The sequence below is a fragment of the Nothobranchius furzeri genome, chromosome 2 (genome assembly GCF_043380555.1).
Source record: "Nothobranchius furzeri strain GRZ-AD chromosome 2, NfurGRZ-RIMD1, whole genome shotgun sequence".
Taxonomy (NCBI): Eukaryota; Metazoa; Chordata; class Actinopteri; order Cyprinodontiformes; family Nothobranchiidae; genus Nothobranchius; species Nothobranchius furzeri.
Genome location: NC_091742.1, coordinates 21,378,784 through 21,396,331, shown reverse-complemented (window position 1 = coordinate 21,396,331; position 17,548 = coordinate 21,378,784). Strand labels below are relative to the sequence as shown.

The 17,548-nt window shown below is 41.2% G+C and overlaps 3 protein-coding genes across 4 annotated transcripts; 2 read left to right on the top strand and 1 right to left on the bottom strand.

The window, feature by feature from the left end:
* The first annotated feature begins 94 nt into the window (after positions 1-94).
* On the top strand, positions 95-2,799 carry si:dkey-261l7.2. Its single transcript, XM_015948197.3, has 7 exons — positions 95-243; positions 428-575; positions 638-730; positions 809-900; positions 1,945-2,105; positions 2,177-2,293; positions 2,358-2,799. Exons 2-7 carry the CDS (start codon positions 451-453, stop codon positions 2,466-2,468), a joined length of 699 nt encoding a protein of 232 aa, XP_015803683.3. The 5' UTR covers positions 95-243; positions 428-450; the 3' UTR covers positions 2,469-2,799.
* Positions 2,723-8,339, bottom strand: irak1bp1 (interleukin-1 receptor-associated kinase 1 binding protein 1). The gene is made up of 4 exons (XM_015948196.3): positions 8,015-8,339; positions 3,340-3,421; positions 3,129-3,259; positions 2,723-3,049 (listed from the first exon to the last, which is right to left on the bottom strand). Exons 1-4 carry the CDS (start codon positions 8,266-8,268, stop codon positions 2,815-2,817), a joined length of 702 nt encoding a protein of 233 aa, XP_015803682.1. The 5' UTR covers positions 8,269-8,339; the 3' UTR covers positions 2,723-2,814.
* On the top strand, positions 4,992-7,114 carry LOC139063333 (E3 SUMO-protein ligase ZBED1-like). 2 transcript variants are annotated; one of them, XM_070544962.1, is made up of 4 exons: positions 4,992-5,173; positions 5,250-5,389; positions 5,725-5,802; positions 6,889-7,114. In XM_070544962.1, the coding sequence occupies exons 1-4, from the start codon at positions 5,140-5,142 to the stop codon at positions 6,976-6,978; spliced, it is 342 nt and encodes a 113-aa protein (XP_070401063.1). In that variant the 5' UTR covers positions 4,992-5,139; the 3' UTR covers positions 6,979-7,114. The 2 variants fall into 2 exon arrangements, with proteins under 2 accessions (XP_070401063.1, XP_070401060.1); XM_070544959.1 differs by lacking the exon at positions 6,889-7,114 and having other exon boundaries at positions 5,725-6,224.
* Positions 8,340-17,548: the final 9,209 nt, after the last annotated feature.

The window sequence follows — 17,548 nt, the reverse complement described above, 5'->3', positions numbered from 1 at the left end:
AGCCGGACCTCACCAGCTCCTCCTGACGTGGCGCGTCGCTAAAGGCCCGCCCGCTCCTCCGTGGGCTGCTGTGATTGGACACGCGAGTTCTTCTGGCAAGATTTTACCGAGAAATGTAAATAGACAGGTGGCCGCGACATGTGGAGCGTTTATGTAAATAAAACAGAAGCGAAACTCGGCTCACACACTCCCAAACGCAATGTGTGACCGATAACTGAAGGGGAAACTGAATTTCACCAAGAGGTGAGATTAAAAACTTTGATTATCTGATGGCCTGACTTGTAACACCATATTTTTGTTACTTTTGCGCTTAACACTTGGTTGGACCACCTAACTTATAGGACACTGTAACTTAATTGTTATTATTACGTATTATTAATATTAGTTATGGGGTACCCTGGCCTCTGCTGCATGCGCCTGTCCACAGGTACCACCAACTGCGCGCGCAACATGCCTCAGATCAGCACCGCCGCCGCGCTCCAGATTGCGCTCCTGTTCTCCGCCGTGCCCGCGCAGTACCTGATCTCCCGGTGGAGCGGCCCCACGGCGGCGCAGCGCTACCACGCCACCACCCGGTAGGAGCCGCTCAGATCTAGGGTGTGTGCATTTGCTCTGGGATTAACGTTCTGTGTTCTAGGCTGCTTCGCACATGGAAGGAGTGGAGAACATCCTTCCTCAACCAATCCTCCGCATGGATAGACTGGACTAACCAGCAGCTCTCCAAAGTAAAGTGAGTGGATTCGGAGGATCCAGTTACAAAAATAAACATGTTTTAGTGACCTTTGACCCCAGACCACTTTCTCTGCAGAACTCTGGTTGGTCTGGAACCAAAAGAGCCAGCAGCACAAACACCTCCTGTAGGGACCATGATTTTTGACAACGACAAAGGATTCTTTGGAGGTTAGTGAGGGGGTGGGCCTGGCCTGGAGACTAAAATCACCTCTTTCACCAATCCTATAATTATATATATATATATATATATATATATATATATATATATATATATATATATATATATATATAAACTCTTTCTACTATCTTGCTTTTCTACATTTTCTGCAGGGAAACAGAAAAGCATTGCCATAACTCTGTAGTTCTCAATGAATTCCTGTCATTCCCCCATGAGGAGAACACCATCCAAATGAAATGATATTAGGACCCTAATGATATTCACTTATTAATCTGTAAACCGCTGTACGAGTTTCTGTCACCAGTGTTCTACACACCATCAGCTGATCATAAAAACATGAGCTGCAACAGCTCCAAACATTAGGCAGGTGCTTCCACTTTCCCAAGATTCATCTTGGCAGCTTCGCTCGCCCCGAGAAGCACATTTCTGCTGAGGTGTTGCAAAAACATCATGCAACGCTTTAGGGTTCATAAACAAATGATCGTGGTTACATTTGCATTTACATCTGTGTACTGAAGGAAAACAACCAAAACTGAGTGTTTTTATATTTATACAAACTACAAAATCTCAGTTTATCAGGATTTTGAGTATTTTATTTTTCGTCTATGTCCTTAACTTCGAACACTAAGATGTTGGACTGAGTGGAACAAGCCACCTGCATTCTGGAGGTGTGGATTAGAGGGATTGGACCTTTGTGTATTTTCAAATATTAGCTTTCTTTAACAGCAAGAAAAACAGTTTTATGGTCTTCTAATGTTGAGAAATGAGAGGTGGTCATATCTGTAGTCAATGACTCCGCAGCAACATTCAGTTTTAGCTCCAGACTGGTTTTGATGACAGATTTATCGTGTTTTTGTTCCAGTTTGTTGTTCCTACCTTTTTATCAGTTCACAGAAAGGGCAAAGGTCAGATTTCTGGTCATACGGGATGAAATACGAGCCTCTCTTTAATCAGACGACTCATCACAGCCGTCAGTTTGAAAACTCTAAATATTCAAGATAAATAAAGAAGAGTCTGTCCATCTGTCCCTTCAGCCTCCAAGTCTGTGCGCAGCCCTCGTCCTCCATACGTCTTTCTGCGGGTCGGGGAGGTGGTGATGGAGCGGAAAGGTCACATGATCGGGGTGGTGGTGAGCTGGGACGCTGAACTGCGAGCTCCTCCGGAGTGGATCGACAGGAAGCATTCAAACTCTGAGGTGAGCAGCCTTCTTCTTCAGGAAGCCTTTGCTCCTGCAGTCCTGAAAGCAGCCGGTCTGTGTGCACGTAGGACACCACAGCAGAGAGGACGCCCCACTACAAGGTTCTGTTCAGGGGGCCTACACCCTCTTCTCTGATGGTCGCCTACTTGCCTCAAACACAACTGGAGCGCATCACAGACACGAGGGTAAGTCCTGAAGATCTCGGCGTGCACTTTCGCACATCCCAGACTCACAGTTGGGTGTTTGCAGCCGGACATTCCCACGCTGGACAAATACTTCACACATTTTGATGGGACACGGTTCATCATGCAGCCCTGGCTTAGAGAGCTTTTCCCAGAGGACGAGGATGAGGACGCCTGACCGCTCAGCATTTAAGACCTGTCCGCCGTCCTGGTTGCTGTTCCTCAGCCAGGATGTCCTTATTTCCCCTAAAGACCAAATTTTGTGTAGATCGGGGAGAAACGCCTGATCCCCGCTGTCTGGGACTCATTCTGAGAATCTTCTTCAGGCATCCGAGGACTACCGACTTGAAAATGTACAAACAGTATTTTACTTCTGCAGATTAAATAATTAAGCCTTATTTAAAAACAGAAGAAAATTTAAGCACACTTTTAAAGAAAATGCTTGAAATCATCTTTTAGCTTTTAATGTTCAAGCATCAAAAATGTGCAATAAAGTGATTTATGCAGTTCTCTGTGCTGTGTCTTCAGAGCTTTTTCCTGTTTCGGTCTCTGAAGCTGAAGGAGACGGAGACGCAGGAGGAGGCAGTGACTACGGGTATGTGAGGCGCTGAACGCTGCTCCTCCTCCTCCTCCACCTTCCACTCCCTGGTCTCCTTCTCTCTCACCAGGAGAGGAGGCCCCAGACTTTGGCCCAAGACTTGACTGATCTTGCTGGCCTTCTGCTGAGCATTTTCAACAGCGGACACACACGCACGCTGCCTACAAACACACAAACACACTCATGAGAGCCCTCAGTGTGGATCTCAGTGTTACGGAGCTGCCGCTGAGTGTTAAATACCTGATTTGACCCAAACATTCAGGACTGTGGTAGAACAGCGGTGTCCCAACGAAGACGCTCTTATCCAGCTTTTCCAGGAGGACGCTACGGATTTGTTCCATCTTCTCAAAATTGGAGAACACGACAACAACCTGTGGGAACATATTGCAAGAAACTCACTTGCAACTCTGTAAATAAGTACACTGTGTTTACACAGACGCAAATAACCCACCTCCGCATCCATGCAGTAAGTGTCAGCGTTTCGTTGAAGAAACTTCCTCACTGACGTGTCCTCCCCTCTGATCCCATGTTGTCTGAGGAATGGATTTTAATACATTGATTGCAGAAAAAAATACCCAATTAGTAGCATCAAATTGCTAATTGGCACAATATTTATTTGTAATTATGGGTCAACAGAATCATTTAGGTTTAGATTAGAGATTCTTAATTTTTGACTAATAATTTATGGCAAAAAAATATCTATTAGAGGTTCCTCTATTCAGTTTTAGTGGTCCATAAATATTAGTTTCCTCTTTAAACACAATACAACACCTCTAAAATATGGAGAATAAATTCTTAAAATTTTATTAAAACTGTGTTAATGGTCCACATATAAAAGGGAAAATAGCAATAGCAAAATGTGCTAACAGTTAATGTTATTTAATTGTGTTTTAAACGAATTTAAATAAATTAATGATTATTATTAACAAGGCGCTGTTGAAATAAAATGTATTATTATTATTATTGATAAAATAAACTATGCGCAATGTTAATTAGCACTGGGTTCATAACCCCGCTACATTTTAAATAAAGTTTTGCGGCTTTTCCGGACAGAAACGACACTTCATTAAAAACCAGACATCAAAGTCTGCTGTAGATGTTGTGCATAAAAAAGTGCCCCTCGTCAGTGCTGTCTAAATCATCAACACCGTACGGCCCACAGATATGCCTGACTATAAAAATGCATTAATAGGACAAATATATATGTAAACATGCTTCAGTAGCATTTAAATAAACACTAGAAGTATCGTACACACATTCAGTTGCTTGTTGGCTACAGTAAATCCGGACTAGCTGTTGGGTCGGCTGCAGCTTCTCATGGACCTTGTTGGACCCAACATTGTTTACAACCGAGGCGAATAACTTTTAGATAGTGATGGGTCCAGCAACACCGACACACCGGCGCACGTGTCAAGCTCATGGGGCAAAACCTGTGTCGATCAGTGTCGATGCGTGTGTTGCTTTAAGAAAAAGTCACGTGACCAACACTGCTGCTGTGTCGCTCATTGCCGAGGCGCCAAACTGTGTTTATAAAGCCCCATTCCCACCTGTACCGGGTCGGCCCGGGCCGGGTAGCCCCAGTCGGCCCCAGCCTGGCCCGGTTGATTCCACACATCCTTGCCTTAAGCCCATGTGGGCTGATTCTACCCACCAATCAGAGGCTTGCTCTAATGGAAGGTGTGAATGGGCTGATTCTACCCACCAATCAGAGGCTTGCTCTAATGGAAGGTGTGAATTTGCTGTCAGCAGTGGGCGTGTTGGCCCTGGTCGGCCTGAAGCAGTACCCCTCGGGAAGAGGGCCGAGAATGAGCCTTGGTTGGCCCGGGAAAATTCCAGGCCACCCAGATATGTAAACAACCTACGCTACCCGGCCCGGGCCGACCCGGTACAGGTGGGAATGGGGCTTAAGGTATCGACTCTGCATCTGTCAACGGGATGAGTCGCCGTGAAAAAAAATGACCATTTCCAAGATAAAACAAGACATCCCTCTTTACATCAAGAAAATGGAGCCAGAGAGGAAAAGAAAAGTTTCTGCTGTGTGGGATCATTTTGATCTTTTAACAGCAAATAAGGTACGTGTTTGTCTTTCCTTGTTTCTGCGCCTCTGTCAGAGTTGAAAACAGCAATGTGACTGACTCTCAGTGTAAATTATTTATTTAATTTAATTAGGTTAAATGTCGGATCTGCTCAGCGGAGTTGTCTTTTACAAATAAGAGCACTTCCTCAATGCTGAGACATTACAGAGTCAAGCATGAAAACGAAGAGGAAGCAAAGAACGAACACGGGTAGACCAATATAGACACTGGGCGTGCTTTGTCACAGTTGTTTTACTAATATATGTTTTATTATTTTAAAATCTAGAATCTAGGAAGATTGCTCTGGACCAAGCAGTCCTGAATTTTATTATAAAGGACCGCCAACCCCTGAGTATTGTGGAGCTTGAGGGGTTCAGGGGGTTGATTCAGGCCCTTGATCCATCTTACGTTTTGCCAACCAGAAAGGTTTGTATACACAATGTCTCAGATAGCTGCTGTTACTCATGTAATATATACAGTGCTTAACAAATGTATTTTACCATTGTCTGATTTAAGGTTTATGACACAGCAAACAAAAATAAACACTTGTGATTCAAATATCATGCATGCTTGAATAATTTCCGTCCGGTGTGTCAGCTCACATTTGGGTATAAAACTGGATTCAGTTTTAAATTCCTACCTTCTATTCAACAGGGCAAAACACAGAAAACTTCATAGCTGGATGTTTTTCTTGCTTTAATGACAGGTGGTCTAATTCATGTGTTAAGTACTAGACTGATTTGATTTTGATTCATTTTCAGACGGTTAAGGAAATGATGGCCAAAAAGCATGCAGAGGAACTCGAACGAATAAAAAGGGGAGTACAGCAAGCTGTGGCAGTGAGTATAACAGCTGACATGTGGACCTCCTTGAACATGGAGGCTTACTTAGCTCTTACCTGTCACTACATCAGTGATAATATGGAGTTGTGTACATCTGTGTTGGGAGTCAAACACTTTCCACAAAGTCACACTGCTGACAATCTGGCCCAAGTCAAAAGGGGCATGATGGATGACTGGGCCATAACAAACAAGGTAAGGTGTCTTGTGACCGACGCAGCACCAAACATGATAGCAGCAACACGAACTCTTCAAATTCGACATTCAATCTGCATTTTGCACACAAACTAAATTTAATAGTCAAAAAATCCATTGATCAGATCCCTGAAGTTTCATCCATAAGACACAAATCTAGGCAGATTGCATCATTCTTCAGATCCAGCACCACAGCAAAAGAGAAGCTAGCTCAAGTGCAGCAACAGATGGGACGGCCCACCTTGAAACTTGTCAATGAGGTACCAACACGTTGGAACAGCACATATCAGATGCTGTCACGGCTACATGATGAGAAAGAAGCAGTGTGGGTATCTCTTGCCTCTCCAAACAGATTTAACACACTCACAGCTGATGAGCTCAACATCTTAAGGGAAGCACTTCTTGTGCTGGCCCCTTTCCATCAGGCCACAGTGGAGTTGTCCGAGGAGAGGAGAGTTTCAGGATCAAAGGTCATCCCGATGATGAAAATGCTAAATTGTGCACTTGAGCGGAACTCTTTACATCTACACACACAAGCAGCCACACGTCTCCATGACCAGCTTAGACGTCGCGTCACAGACACTGCTTCTAATCTGGAATCATTAAGCGTGTTGACCCTATCAACACATTTAGACCCCAGATTTAAAACACTCGGATTTCGTAGTTCCTCCAAGTGTAGTGAGGCTGTCAATCGCCTGAAAAAGGAGTGTGCTGCAGTAATTGCTCGCACAACATCTGAGCCCCAGCCTGGACCTTCATTAGAGCAGTTACCCACTTCAGGCAAGATGTTCAGTATTATCAGTTTATTTTCACGTTTGTTTTGTTGCTAATGTGTATTAATACAGAGTAGAAGACAAAACTAAAACTTCTTTGTATTTTTTATTATTTCAGATAATCTGTGGCAGCAGCTTGATCAAGAGGTTGGCAGACAAACCACCAACGCATCAGCTGACTCTATCATTGAGGTCCAGCGCTACTTAGCAGAGGGGAACATTTCAAGACAAGAAGATCCATTAACATACTGGGGGAACCGGAAGACATCCTACCCACACCTTTTCCACCTGGCTTTACAGTTTTTGTGTGCCCCAGCTTCTGTGCCCTGTGAACGTGTGTTTTCAAAAGCTGGTGAAATAGTGTCCAAAAAACGCAATAGACTAAATGCCAACATATTGGATAAACTTATTTTTCTTAAAGAGCAAGTCACCCCCTACCAGAGTCTAACTCCACTCCCACTTCATGTTTGAAAAATGCAACAAATGCTGTTGCCTGGCAGACTGAGAGGGCGGAGCCGCTAACAAATACACACACACACAGGCTCACAACAGCATTGTGACATCATAATGTACCAGTTTACATCATAGCATACCTCTTAGCCAATAGCGGGGGCAGATTAAAATTCAAATACAGTGCAGAGTTTTTACCTGACAACGGCACAGCACTGCCAGTTTTAGGCAGAATGTTTAAATTTTAACTAAGATACACTGAAGTGCCAAATTATTGACTACACGTGTCTGCAGCACGATTAGACACTCGTTTATTTAGTTTATCAGCAAAAAAAAGTTGATTTGTGGGTGACTTGCTCTTTAATAAAAATTTATAAAAATAAAAAAAAAACTTTTGAGTCAATGGCACTGAAATGGGTAATATCACATTCACAGCACTGTCACTTTAATTGTCTCTTGGTATCATTCACAGAATATTTTGAGGTGTATATATTTTAAATTTAGAAGTTTAAAGTAAAACCATATGAAGTAGGCCTACAATAGCTTAACATGTATACAAGTATGATTAGGTCATTGAAGCAGAGTCTGTTGTGTCTCCAGTATGTTGCCTGCAATGATATTTAAAGTCCAGTAGGTGTCGTTATAGAGCACAACAGCAGCACTGTGTCGACACAGTATCAATACTATTTGGGGAATGTGCTGAAACGCTTCATGAGGCTTCATCTACCCATCACTACTTTTAGATGTTGCCTTCAAATGTTTCAGCTTTAATCTGACCTTTTGTTTAGTTTTACCTGAGAGCCTGTAATATGTAGTCGAGTCGCCGTGTGACGCTAACGGTCACCTCACCGGCTGACTCCTTGCTGCTGGTCACACTGAACCGCATCGACGCTCGGTCGGCCGGACACGAAGCTTCCGCGGCCCCGGTGACTTGGACCTCCCGCACCTGGCCGGTCACCGCTTTCGGTTCGAGTCCCTGCTGGTTTTCTTTTATTTCTGTGAACTCAGCAGTGGGTAGAGCAGCGAAGACGCGACTCTGACTCTTCATCGTGTTGACTGCGGTAAACTTAAACTTCCCGCTGCTACGACACTGAGCAAAACGCTTCCTGTATGCTTCTTTCTTCTTCTTCTGGTGTTTTATTGGCGGTTGGCAAACAACGAATGGTGCATTACCGCCACCAACTAGTGTGGAGTGTGGTCTGGAACAGCGCTCACAAAACAAAACCAAACAGGGGAGAAAAAAAACCTCAAAGTCTCCCAAACATCCTTTTCTCTTTCAAAAACCGAAATAAAATCTGAAAACAGTCACTTTTTGAATTCTGTCTCAACAAATCAACAAGATCTAGTTTCACTTTCATCTGACTAAGATTGTGAACCATTGTCCTTCTTTCCGCCTGATACTTCTGACATTGTAATATAACATGATCCATAGTTTCGTTTTCTCCACAATAATCACATTTCCCTGTATTATGTTTCCCTAATATGAATAATGCATTGTTTAACCCAGTATGTCCAAACCTTAGTCTAGCAATGATCACCTCCTCTCTCCTACTCCTTCCAGTGTTTCTCATTTCACCTACTCTTCTTTGAATTGTATACAACCATCTTCCCCTCCTTTCCTCCTCCCATTGTTTTTTATGCTCTTGATCTCTTTTTGACAAAAGTGAATATCTAACTGAACCGATGCATTCATTGTCGCTTCCTTAGCCATCTTATCGACTCCTTCATTTCCTCTGATTCCACAATGAGCTGGAATCCAGAAAAAACACATTTTAAGTCCCATCATGCTTATTCTATAAAGTGTTTGCTGAATCTCTATTAGTATGTCTGGTCTGCTTTCTGAATGGCTGCACTTTAATCTGGTTAATGATGAACTGGAGTCTGAACAAATAACTGAGAATAATGGTCTGTTTTCTTCCACCCATTGAACAGCTAACAGTATTGCGAGAATTTCACCTGTGTACACTGATAATCCATCACTCACCCTCTTTTTTACTCTAACATGAAACTCAGGAACAATAAAAGCTATTCCAATATGATCTGCAGTATTCTTTGATGCATCTGTATATATTTTTACAAAGTTATAATAGTGATCTATATAATCCTGTGCTGTTTGTGAGTTTAGTATGAATGACCTATCCTTATTCTTTCTCTCTAATAAAGTTAAATCAGCAGATGCCTCAGGAAGAATCCATGGTGGGATTGCAGGTAATGGAACTCTTTGACTGATTTTAAATTGATCTAATCTAAGTTCTACTGGTTTTTTGATCATCACCTATCCAAAACTTTTTGTTTCCTTCTTTTCTTTCTCCCAGCAAGGTTTTAGTAAGTCCTGTGTTGGATGATCTTCTCTCTGACCCTGAAGATTTGCCCAATAATTTAAAGCTATTTGTTCTCATCTGATTTCTATTGGCATCTCACCCATCTCTACATGCAAAGCTGCTATAGGGGTTGTTTTAAATGCTCCTGTACAGAGTCTCAGTGCCTGATTCTTCCTGTAGGCTGTTTCCGCCAAAGGAAGTTAGCTTCCTGTAAAATAAAAAGGAATATTTCGCAGTTACATTTTGTAACCACCTGTGTTAAACAAGATAAAATCAACGAGCTAAAGCAGGAATCAGCTAGCCAGAGCACTATAAACATATCAGATCACACGCCCTCTGGCGGTAAGAGAGCGCACAGCCCTACCAGTAACGAATAAAAAAATTGAGTTTTTTTTTGTTTGTCTTTTCTTGTCTAACTAAACCTTTAATCTATTTACTTGTAATCTGTCATTTCACATGACTGATGGCAACATATTCTGTCTATAAATGAAAGTAGATAGAGGATGAAGAGTGTTCATTCATTCATGCATGCATTCGTTCGTTCGTTCGTTCGTTCGTTCGTTCGTTCGTTCGTTCATTCATTCATTCATTCATTCATTCATTCATTCAATTCAATTCAATTCAAAAATACTTCATTAATCCCAGAGGGAAATTGATTGCTGTAGTAGCTCATAATAATAATAATAATCAAGTCGTCAAAGAGTTATTGTATATTACAATGGCTGTTGGCAGGAAGGAACGAAATAAAACAAGAATGTAACATACATGACACAAGTTCTATAAATAAGATTTTAGAGTTATTGTAATATTCAGTGATTGTAACAATAAGACAGCCGTAACTCAGGAGGTAGAGAAGGTTGTTCAGTAATCAGAAGGATGTAGGATCAATCCTCAGGTCAAAACATTAATCAGCAATGCTTGGTGATATCAGACAAAACAGCTCTTTTAAGAACCACCGCACAACCTTAGACGCAAAACAAGCACTCCAGCTTCCTGCCTCCACCTGGAAGATTACCCAGACTAGTCGGATCAAAATCTGAGCTGGCTCCGAGCTCCGATACTAGAGGTCCACGCCATCGGCAGTGCCCATCTCGACCTCCTGACTGCCTGGATCGCTTGGGGACCTTCACACAAGGGTGCGTAGACTCGGCATAAATTGCGTCGGATGGTTTTATAAACAAATCTCTAGCTGGTCAAACCATACAGCCAAATTTATTTTACAACCCAGACTTCACAATCTCTCTCAGATAGTTCAGAAAGGTTTTGCTAAAACATCTAGTTTCCATTCCATCACTTCATCTACTACATTCAGTCACTTCATCCATTACATTCTATAATTTCATTCATACCTTGTCTTGTATAACCATTCATTCAGAAAGATAGAAATAAATTCATTTATATAACTGACATACTTGACTCTGTCTGAATTAAATATGAAGTGTGTATGGTCCCTTAATATGTAAAAGAAAATACTGTCTTCTGATGATAGATGACGCGCACTTGTATAGGGCCTCTCAGAGTAATGCTTGGTTTATGCTTGACACATTTACTTTCCGCGCGGTGATGCGGCTCGCGGATGGAACGCGCTTCACAGCTTGCAGCGTTTATGGTTCATGCGGCTCGTCTCTGCGGTGAGTCAATATTCTCCCAAACTGTAGGGGGCAGCATGGAGCTCTACAGCATGCATCCAACACTACACCATAGTAGAAGTAAAAATTACTGTTGTTTACAACATGGCATTCCAGCATTTTTTAACAGCGTCCTCGTCTTTTCCGACAGTGCGAGCTATTTCTCTCCAAGAATTATTAACATGTTGATCACGGTGATCTTTGAGAGCTGAATCATACAAATGTCTGTATTTACGAACCTCTGCCATAAATAGTTCTTGCCAGTCCACCATGTTTTTCCACGTCCGACCGTCCACGTGGTTAGAAAATTTCCTAGGTGCGCGGTGTGGAAAATTTGGGCAATGCGGAGGTGCGGTGGAGGGGTGTGGTTGTCAAAATGAGGCAATTTTGCCGCGCTGAGCTGTGCGAACCTCGCGGACGCTTCAAGCATAAACCAACCTTGAGGACTTCGAAGCGCTTTACACTACAGTGTATTATTCATCCATTCACACACACACACACTGATGGTGATGAGCTGTGATGTAGCCACAGCTGCCCTGGGGACACTGACAGAGATGAGGCTGCCGAGCAAAAGCGCCACCGGCCCCTCTGACCACCACCAGCAGGCAAGGTGGGTTAAGTGTCTTGCCCAAGGACACAACAGCAGAATTCTCTGTCTGGAGTCGGGATCGAACCTGCAACCTTCCGATTACTGGACAACCCGCTCAACCTGTTGATCTACTGCTGCCCCATGATTAAACATTCAAAGATCAATCAGATAGATATTTCATATTTATATAGAGTTATCACATCTTATTGATCATTTAATACATATGTAGCTAATCCTTAATGCTACAATTATCACCAGCAGTGTGTGGATTTGTGAGTACATGAATAAAGAAAACTGCTTTTGGGTGCGTTGGAAACTGCTATAAAAATCAAAAACATTATTATTTTTTTAAATGATGGGAAGTCCACACATGCCAGCGAACCACTTTGTAATGTTGGACACATGAGGGCCCCACAGCAGGGGGCCATAGTGGGGCCACAGCAAGAAGCCCACATCTGCGGGACAGGGTACTGCCATGAAATGTGGGGCACATGTGGCCTCCACAGCAACACAAGGCTCCCACAGCAACATGAGGCCACCACAGCAACATGAGGACTCCACAGCAACATGAGGCCCCCACAGCAACATGAGCCCTCCACAGCAACATGAGCCCTCCACAGCAACATGAGGCTCCTACAGCAACATGAGGCTTCCACAGCAACATGAGCCCCCCACAGCAACATGAGACTCCTACAGCAACATGAGGCTTCCACAGCAACATGAGCCCCCCACAGCAACATGAGGCCTCCCACAGCAACACGAGGCCTCCACAGCAACATGAAGGCCCCACAGCAATGGGCCGCAGTGGGGCCATAGCAGAAAGGCCACATGTGCGGGGCCAGTGTACTGCTGTGAAAAGTGGGGCACATGAGGGCCCCGCAGTGGCCCTGTTGGGCCCTATGGCTCCACATGATAGCTCCCACATGCGCCCTATATTTGACAATGGCTGTGGGTCCCACAGTGGGCAATCCTTCATGGGTCAAATTTTTGCTCCAAGAGATCCCACACTGAGCCCAAAAGAGCATGTTTGTTGGTCAATGCTTTTGTATCTGCCCTCTAGTGGATAGAAGTTGTTACTACAGTAGTCACATAAACTACTTTACTATTAAATCTCAAGAAATGCATCCTTATTGTCTGCATGAGTGCACTTAAGTGGGGAAAACGTATCACGATTTTGACAAACCGGGGCCTCCTAAGTACTTTATTTTAATTTAAATTACATTTTAAAAAATACCAATTAACACTAACTACAATAAAGTAACAAAAAAATAAATCCTTCATAAAATGTGGTCTATATGTCTCTACTTTATTTGGGAAATTTAATTTGAACTTCCAACCCTCCCACATGAGATGGTACTGCCCTGCCTGGCTTTAATGTTTAATTCTGACTTTAGAAAAATATGAATTCTGATATTAAAGTCACAATTCTGATTAAAAAAACGTCTGAATTATTTTTTTCTCTTTTCCCTAAACCTCCTCTGTAGACAATTTCTAAACCACTCAAGCCTGGATCATGTTAAGTCTAAACTCGCCCAGTTTTGACCAATATTGTAGTTTTCAAACTAGATTTGATTTAAAATTCACTAGAACTTCAGCACCATCCTTTATCTTGCGTTGTTCCATAAATGAATGTCTTGTTTGGGTTTGTCAGTACTTCTGTTTCACCAGAAGATGGCTGCAAAGTATAACAGTAATCTACAAAAAATAAACATTTTTTTTCTATATGTCAGCTTACTTTTGGAGCAGCTCATTTATATTTTTGCTTTTTAAAAATTATTTTTGACCAAAATGGCCATTAAAAGAAATATGCAGAGTTTACGTTCCTGAAATATGAGGCAAATGATTTGCATCCATATTGTTTTGTAATGTGAACAAGAAAAAGCTTATTTTTAAAATTTTTTATTCTATTAGAATTATGAATACAATTTGATGATTGAAATAATATCCGCGATAAGATATACGACTACAACGTGGCCGTCAGATGATAAACAACTATTGTCTTTGGCTTTTAGCATCCTTTCTAAAGAACTGTTTATTTTATTCCATTGTTCACATTGTCCCAGCCCTTCTCCGTGTACATTATGTGCTCTTTTCTCTTCTTTTTTCAAGAAGCGGCAGGGATTCAGCTCAGATCTGCGCGCTGGTTTCTTTATACAACCAAGTTTATTTTGTTTCCCTCGAGCATTAAACTGTGAAAGGAGCATTATAATCACAACCTAAAAATACAAGGCTGTATTTGTTGTTATTGTCTCTGGTTTCGCCGGTCCCCTGGTATGCTCTATGAAACCCCTCATCTGATGCAAAGCTGCAGCCAAGAGGGCTGCAGCACTGTATGATGGGATATTTTGATTTGGGGGAGAGAGTGAGGAAGAAAACGAGACCCTTGCTGTGTTGTTCTCACTTGTTATGCACATCTTGTCATTTTAACCATAAATAATAAAAAATGACTTTTAATTGTTCTGGGTTCTTTGGAGCTTCAGTTTCTTTACAACAGGTGTGTGATATTTTACTTTTTGAGATCTTTGAGCCTACTAACTGTTGACAGACGGGCTCTATTGCAGTGATTTCTTGATTACATGCCTGCCAGTAATCAGGTCTGGATGCGACCTGTGAAACTGAACTCAGCAGACGGAGACTGCAGTCACTCAGAAAAAAATAAAAGGTTTGACTTTATTGATATCTAAATCTGCTGATGTCTCTCTCGGTCTCTGTGATGCAGTAATAAACCCAGCCGTGTTGGAGTCTCTCCACGTCTCTCTGCAGACCACAATCGAGCTCCGTGCAGTTTTACTGCAGTTTTATTTTCATATTGTGCAAGAAAACTCCACGTTCCCTTCTGTGCCCTCCACCATAAATCATTTATTTTGATCATATTTCTACTTTTTTGTGCTTTTGTATTTACGGGTGAGGACGATAAAACGTGTGTCCACATCTGTCATCTGTCTACCGCTTTAAAGTGAGAGGAGGAAAAGAAAAGCCCAGTTTTCTAAAACCCTAACCCACCAGCAGGAGCCTTTTGACATGCATGAACTTCATTATTGTTATTATTTTTAATAAAAATTATGTTTAAGTGAATATTTTTGGTTTTATTCCCATGATGTTGACAACAATTAAGCCGTGTGAGCCTAATATAAAACTTTTATACTTAAAGTCATAACCTACATCCCAGTAGTGCAAAAAGAATTCAAACACTGCATAAATGTTATAATACTAATACTACTACTACTAATAATAATAATAATAATAATAATAATTCATTTATTTTCTTTATTTAATTATACTGGATACCAGAATCTGTTCTTATTCATCTGACTTTGTTCATTCATAGCATCTAAAGACTCATTTATTTACTCATTTACTGAGATTTGGGTTGCGTGTTTTATCTCATGTGTCTTTGTAGGTTATTTCGTTGTTCTGATATTCTTTTTGCTGCTTAACTCTCCTGCAAAGACCAAGAAAAAAAAGTGCAATATTAAAAATTCATTGGGGCAAAATAAGTTGTCTTACTGAATATAAATGCTAAACTTAAGGTAACATCTCACCTCTTAGGTATTGTTTATAAATTCTCAACAAAGTTGGCTTTAAAATGTTTTTTTTTTCCTATAGCATCTGATAAGTTTCAGTCCTGACGCTCGGCTGAGACCCACGGGTCCAGAGGGTTCAGCGGGGATCCATTCAGAGGAAGCTATTTTGCTAAATTCACTTCTAACAAGTTGGATTTTCCGATTATTTCCACTTTTATTCCTTTTGTTGTACGTCTCACTGATTAGAGGTTTCCATGTTAGGCCTAACCCACACACACACACATACACACACACACACGCACGCACGCACACACACAGAACCTGTCGTCCAGATCCCATAAAGAACCAACATCTGCTCGCATCTCGATGGCTTTGTAACAGAAACACACCCACCTTGGTCAACACCCAACACCTCAAGCTGCTGCTCAGAAAGAGCTGCATGTTTTAATTACTGCTTCACAGGTGCTAAACAGTGCTTCAAATGGTGTGTGTGTGTGTGTGTGTGTGTGTGTGTGTGTGTGAGTGTGTAAAACCAACAAGAATTTTGTTATGCTTTTTGGTGTTCCTTTGAACGTCAGAGAAAACAAAAGGTCAGAAATCGGGGTTTATTAGTGAGTTAGATGTGCTTCAACAGTTTCTTCACAAACACACATGACTTATTTAGAGCGCAGCAGCCAGGTTTCAGTTAGGAACAAACAATCAGCACATTTTAGAAAACCCTTATTACATCCTTACTTTTTAAGATCTGTTCTTTCTTCTTCTGTGTGTTTGAAAGGCCTAGTTGGGTTTCAAGGCTCTATTAAAAGTTCAAAGGCAGAATTTACCACTGTAACTGGAGCTAGTATTGGTTTCACTAATGAGTGTGCAGCTTACAGTCCACACACTCGCTGGGCAACGCACACACTGATTTAAAGTCAAACACGTGTGTAGTTCTTGGAGGCTGCAGCGGCATCCCGTTCTGTTCCTTTGCCTGTTGTCGTGACACTTTTAGCCACACTGTCCATCATAAAGTTTCCTCTAGTTCCAGGAATATGTCTTTAAATCTGCATTCAATTAAAAGTTCGACTCATTTTGTGATATTTTTGTTCCATAAACATTTTACTGAAGAATTACGCATTCAACAAATCAGTTTTAAAATAACAGAAAATGATTATTAGTCAGTAGATTTAACTTTTTCTTCTTTTAGGATCCTTTCATTCTCATCATCACATTTTTATTGCCGGTTAAGCTCCAACCTCCTCTTTCTCCTTTTTATCTTTGCCTTGTTGACATTGTATGTTGTTTTAGTTTTTGATCCTTTGTGCAAACTGGCTGTTTTATCTAGGCTGTCAATTGCACGTTTGCTTCAGATTTTAAGAGTGCACAAAATCCCTTAAGTGTGCTCCCATAACCAGAGGAATCACTAATGATTTCACGACACCGCGTCCCACAAACCTTTTATAACAAATTAGAGTTTAATTGCGTTTGTCTCAGAGCTCTGCAGTCCCTCCTGGCCACGTCCTTGGATGTCCAACATTCCAGAATAAACATGAAAACAAACAAGTCAAACAGCGTGGCCTCAGATTAGACAGCGGGTATATTTGTTTGGCATATTTGTAATGCCACACTGTGTGTGTGTGTGTGTGTGTGTGTGTGTGTTGAAAACTTTTTTATAAGACTGTTTCTTTGATTTCAGCGTTTTTGATTTGTTTTGTTTTAAACGTTCTTATCTCATCACTCAGCTATTGGATGAATGATTTGCTGCTCCAACACATTTTATGGATAAAACTTCAAATGCTTTGTGTTATTTTGATTTTATGTTTCCCTGAGTTAAATAAATAAAAGTGAGCGCTAATGGTTAGGGTTCATTCTTGTATGTCATCAGGTTTTAAAATAAGCGTGAAAAAGAAAATCACTGCTTTCCAAAAATACTTTTTCTTTTTTTCTGAAAAAGGCAACAAAATGTTGAAATGCAAAATAAAAAGACTATCTCTAAAAAAGTAGATAAATAAATATTCCCTTCTGAAGTATTAGTGAAAAACTAAAAGTAGGCTTCCTCTTTATTCATCACAAAATACTATTTTTGACCAGTCTCAGAAAATTTATCCAGTTTTTATTCTTTTATTTATTTGTTTAGTTTTCTTTCCAGGTCTTCTTCAGAAAGGAGAACATACATTTATTTACCATTTAAGTAATAAAGAAAGAGTTGACTGGAATTTGGCCAAACAGCCTTGAAAAATAATTTTTCTTGTTTTTCAGGTTTCTGTGTGACATCATTTTCTTATTT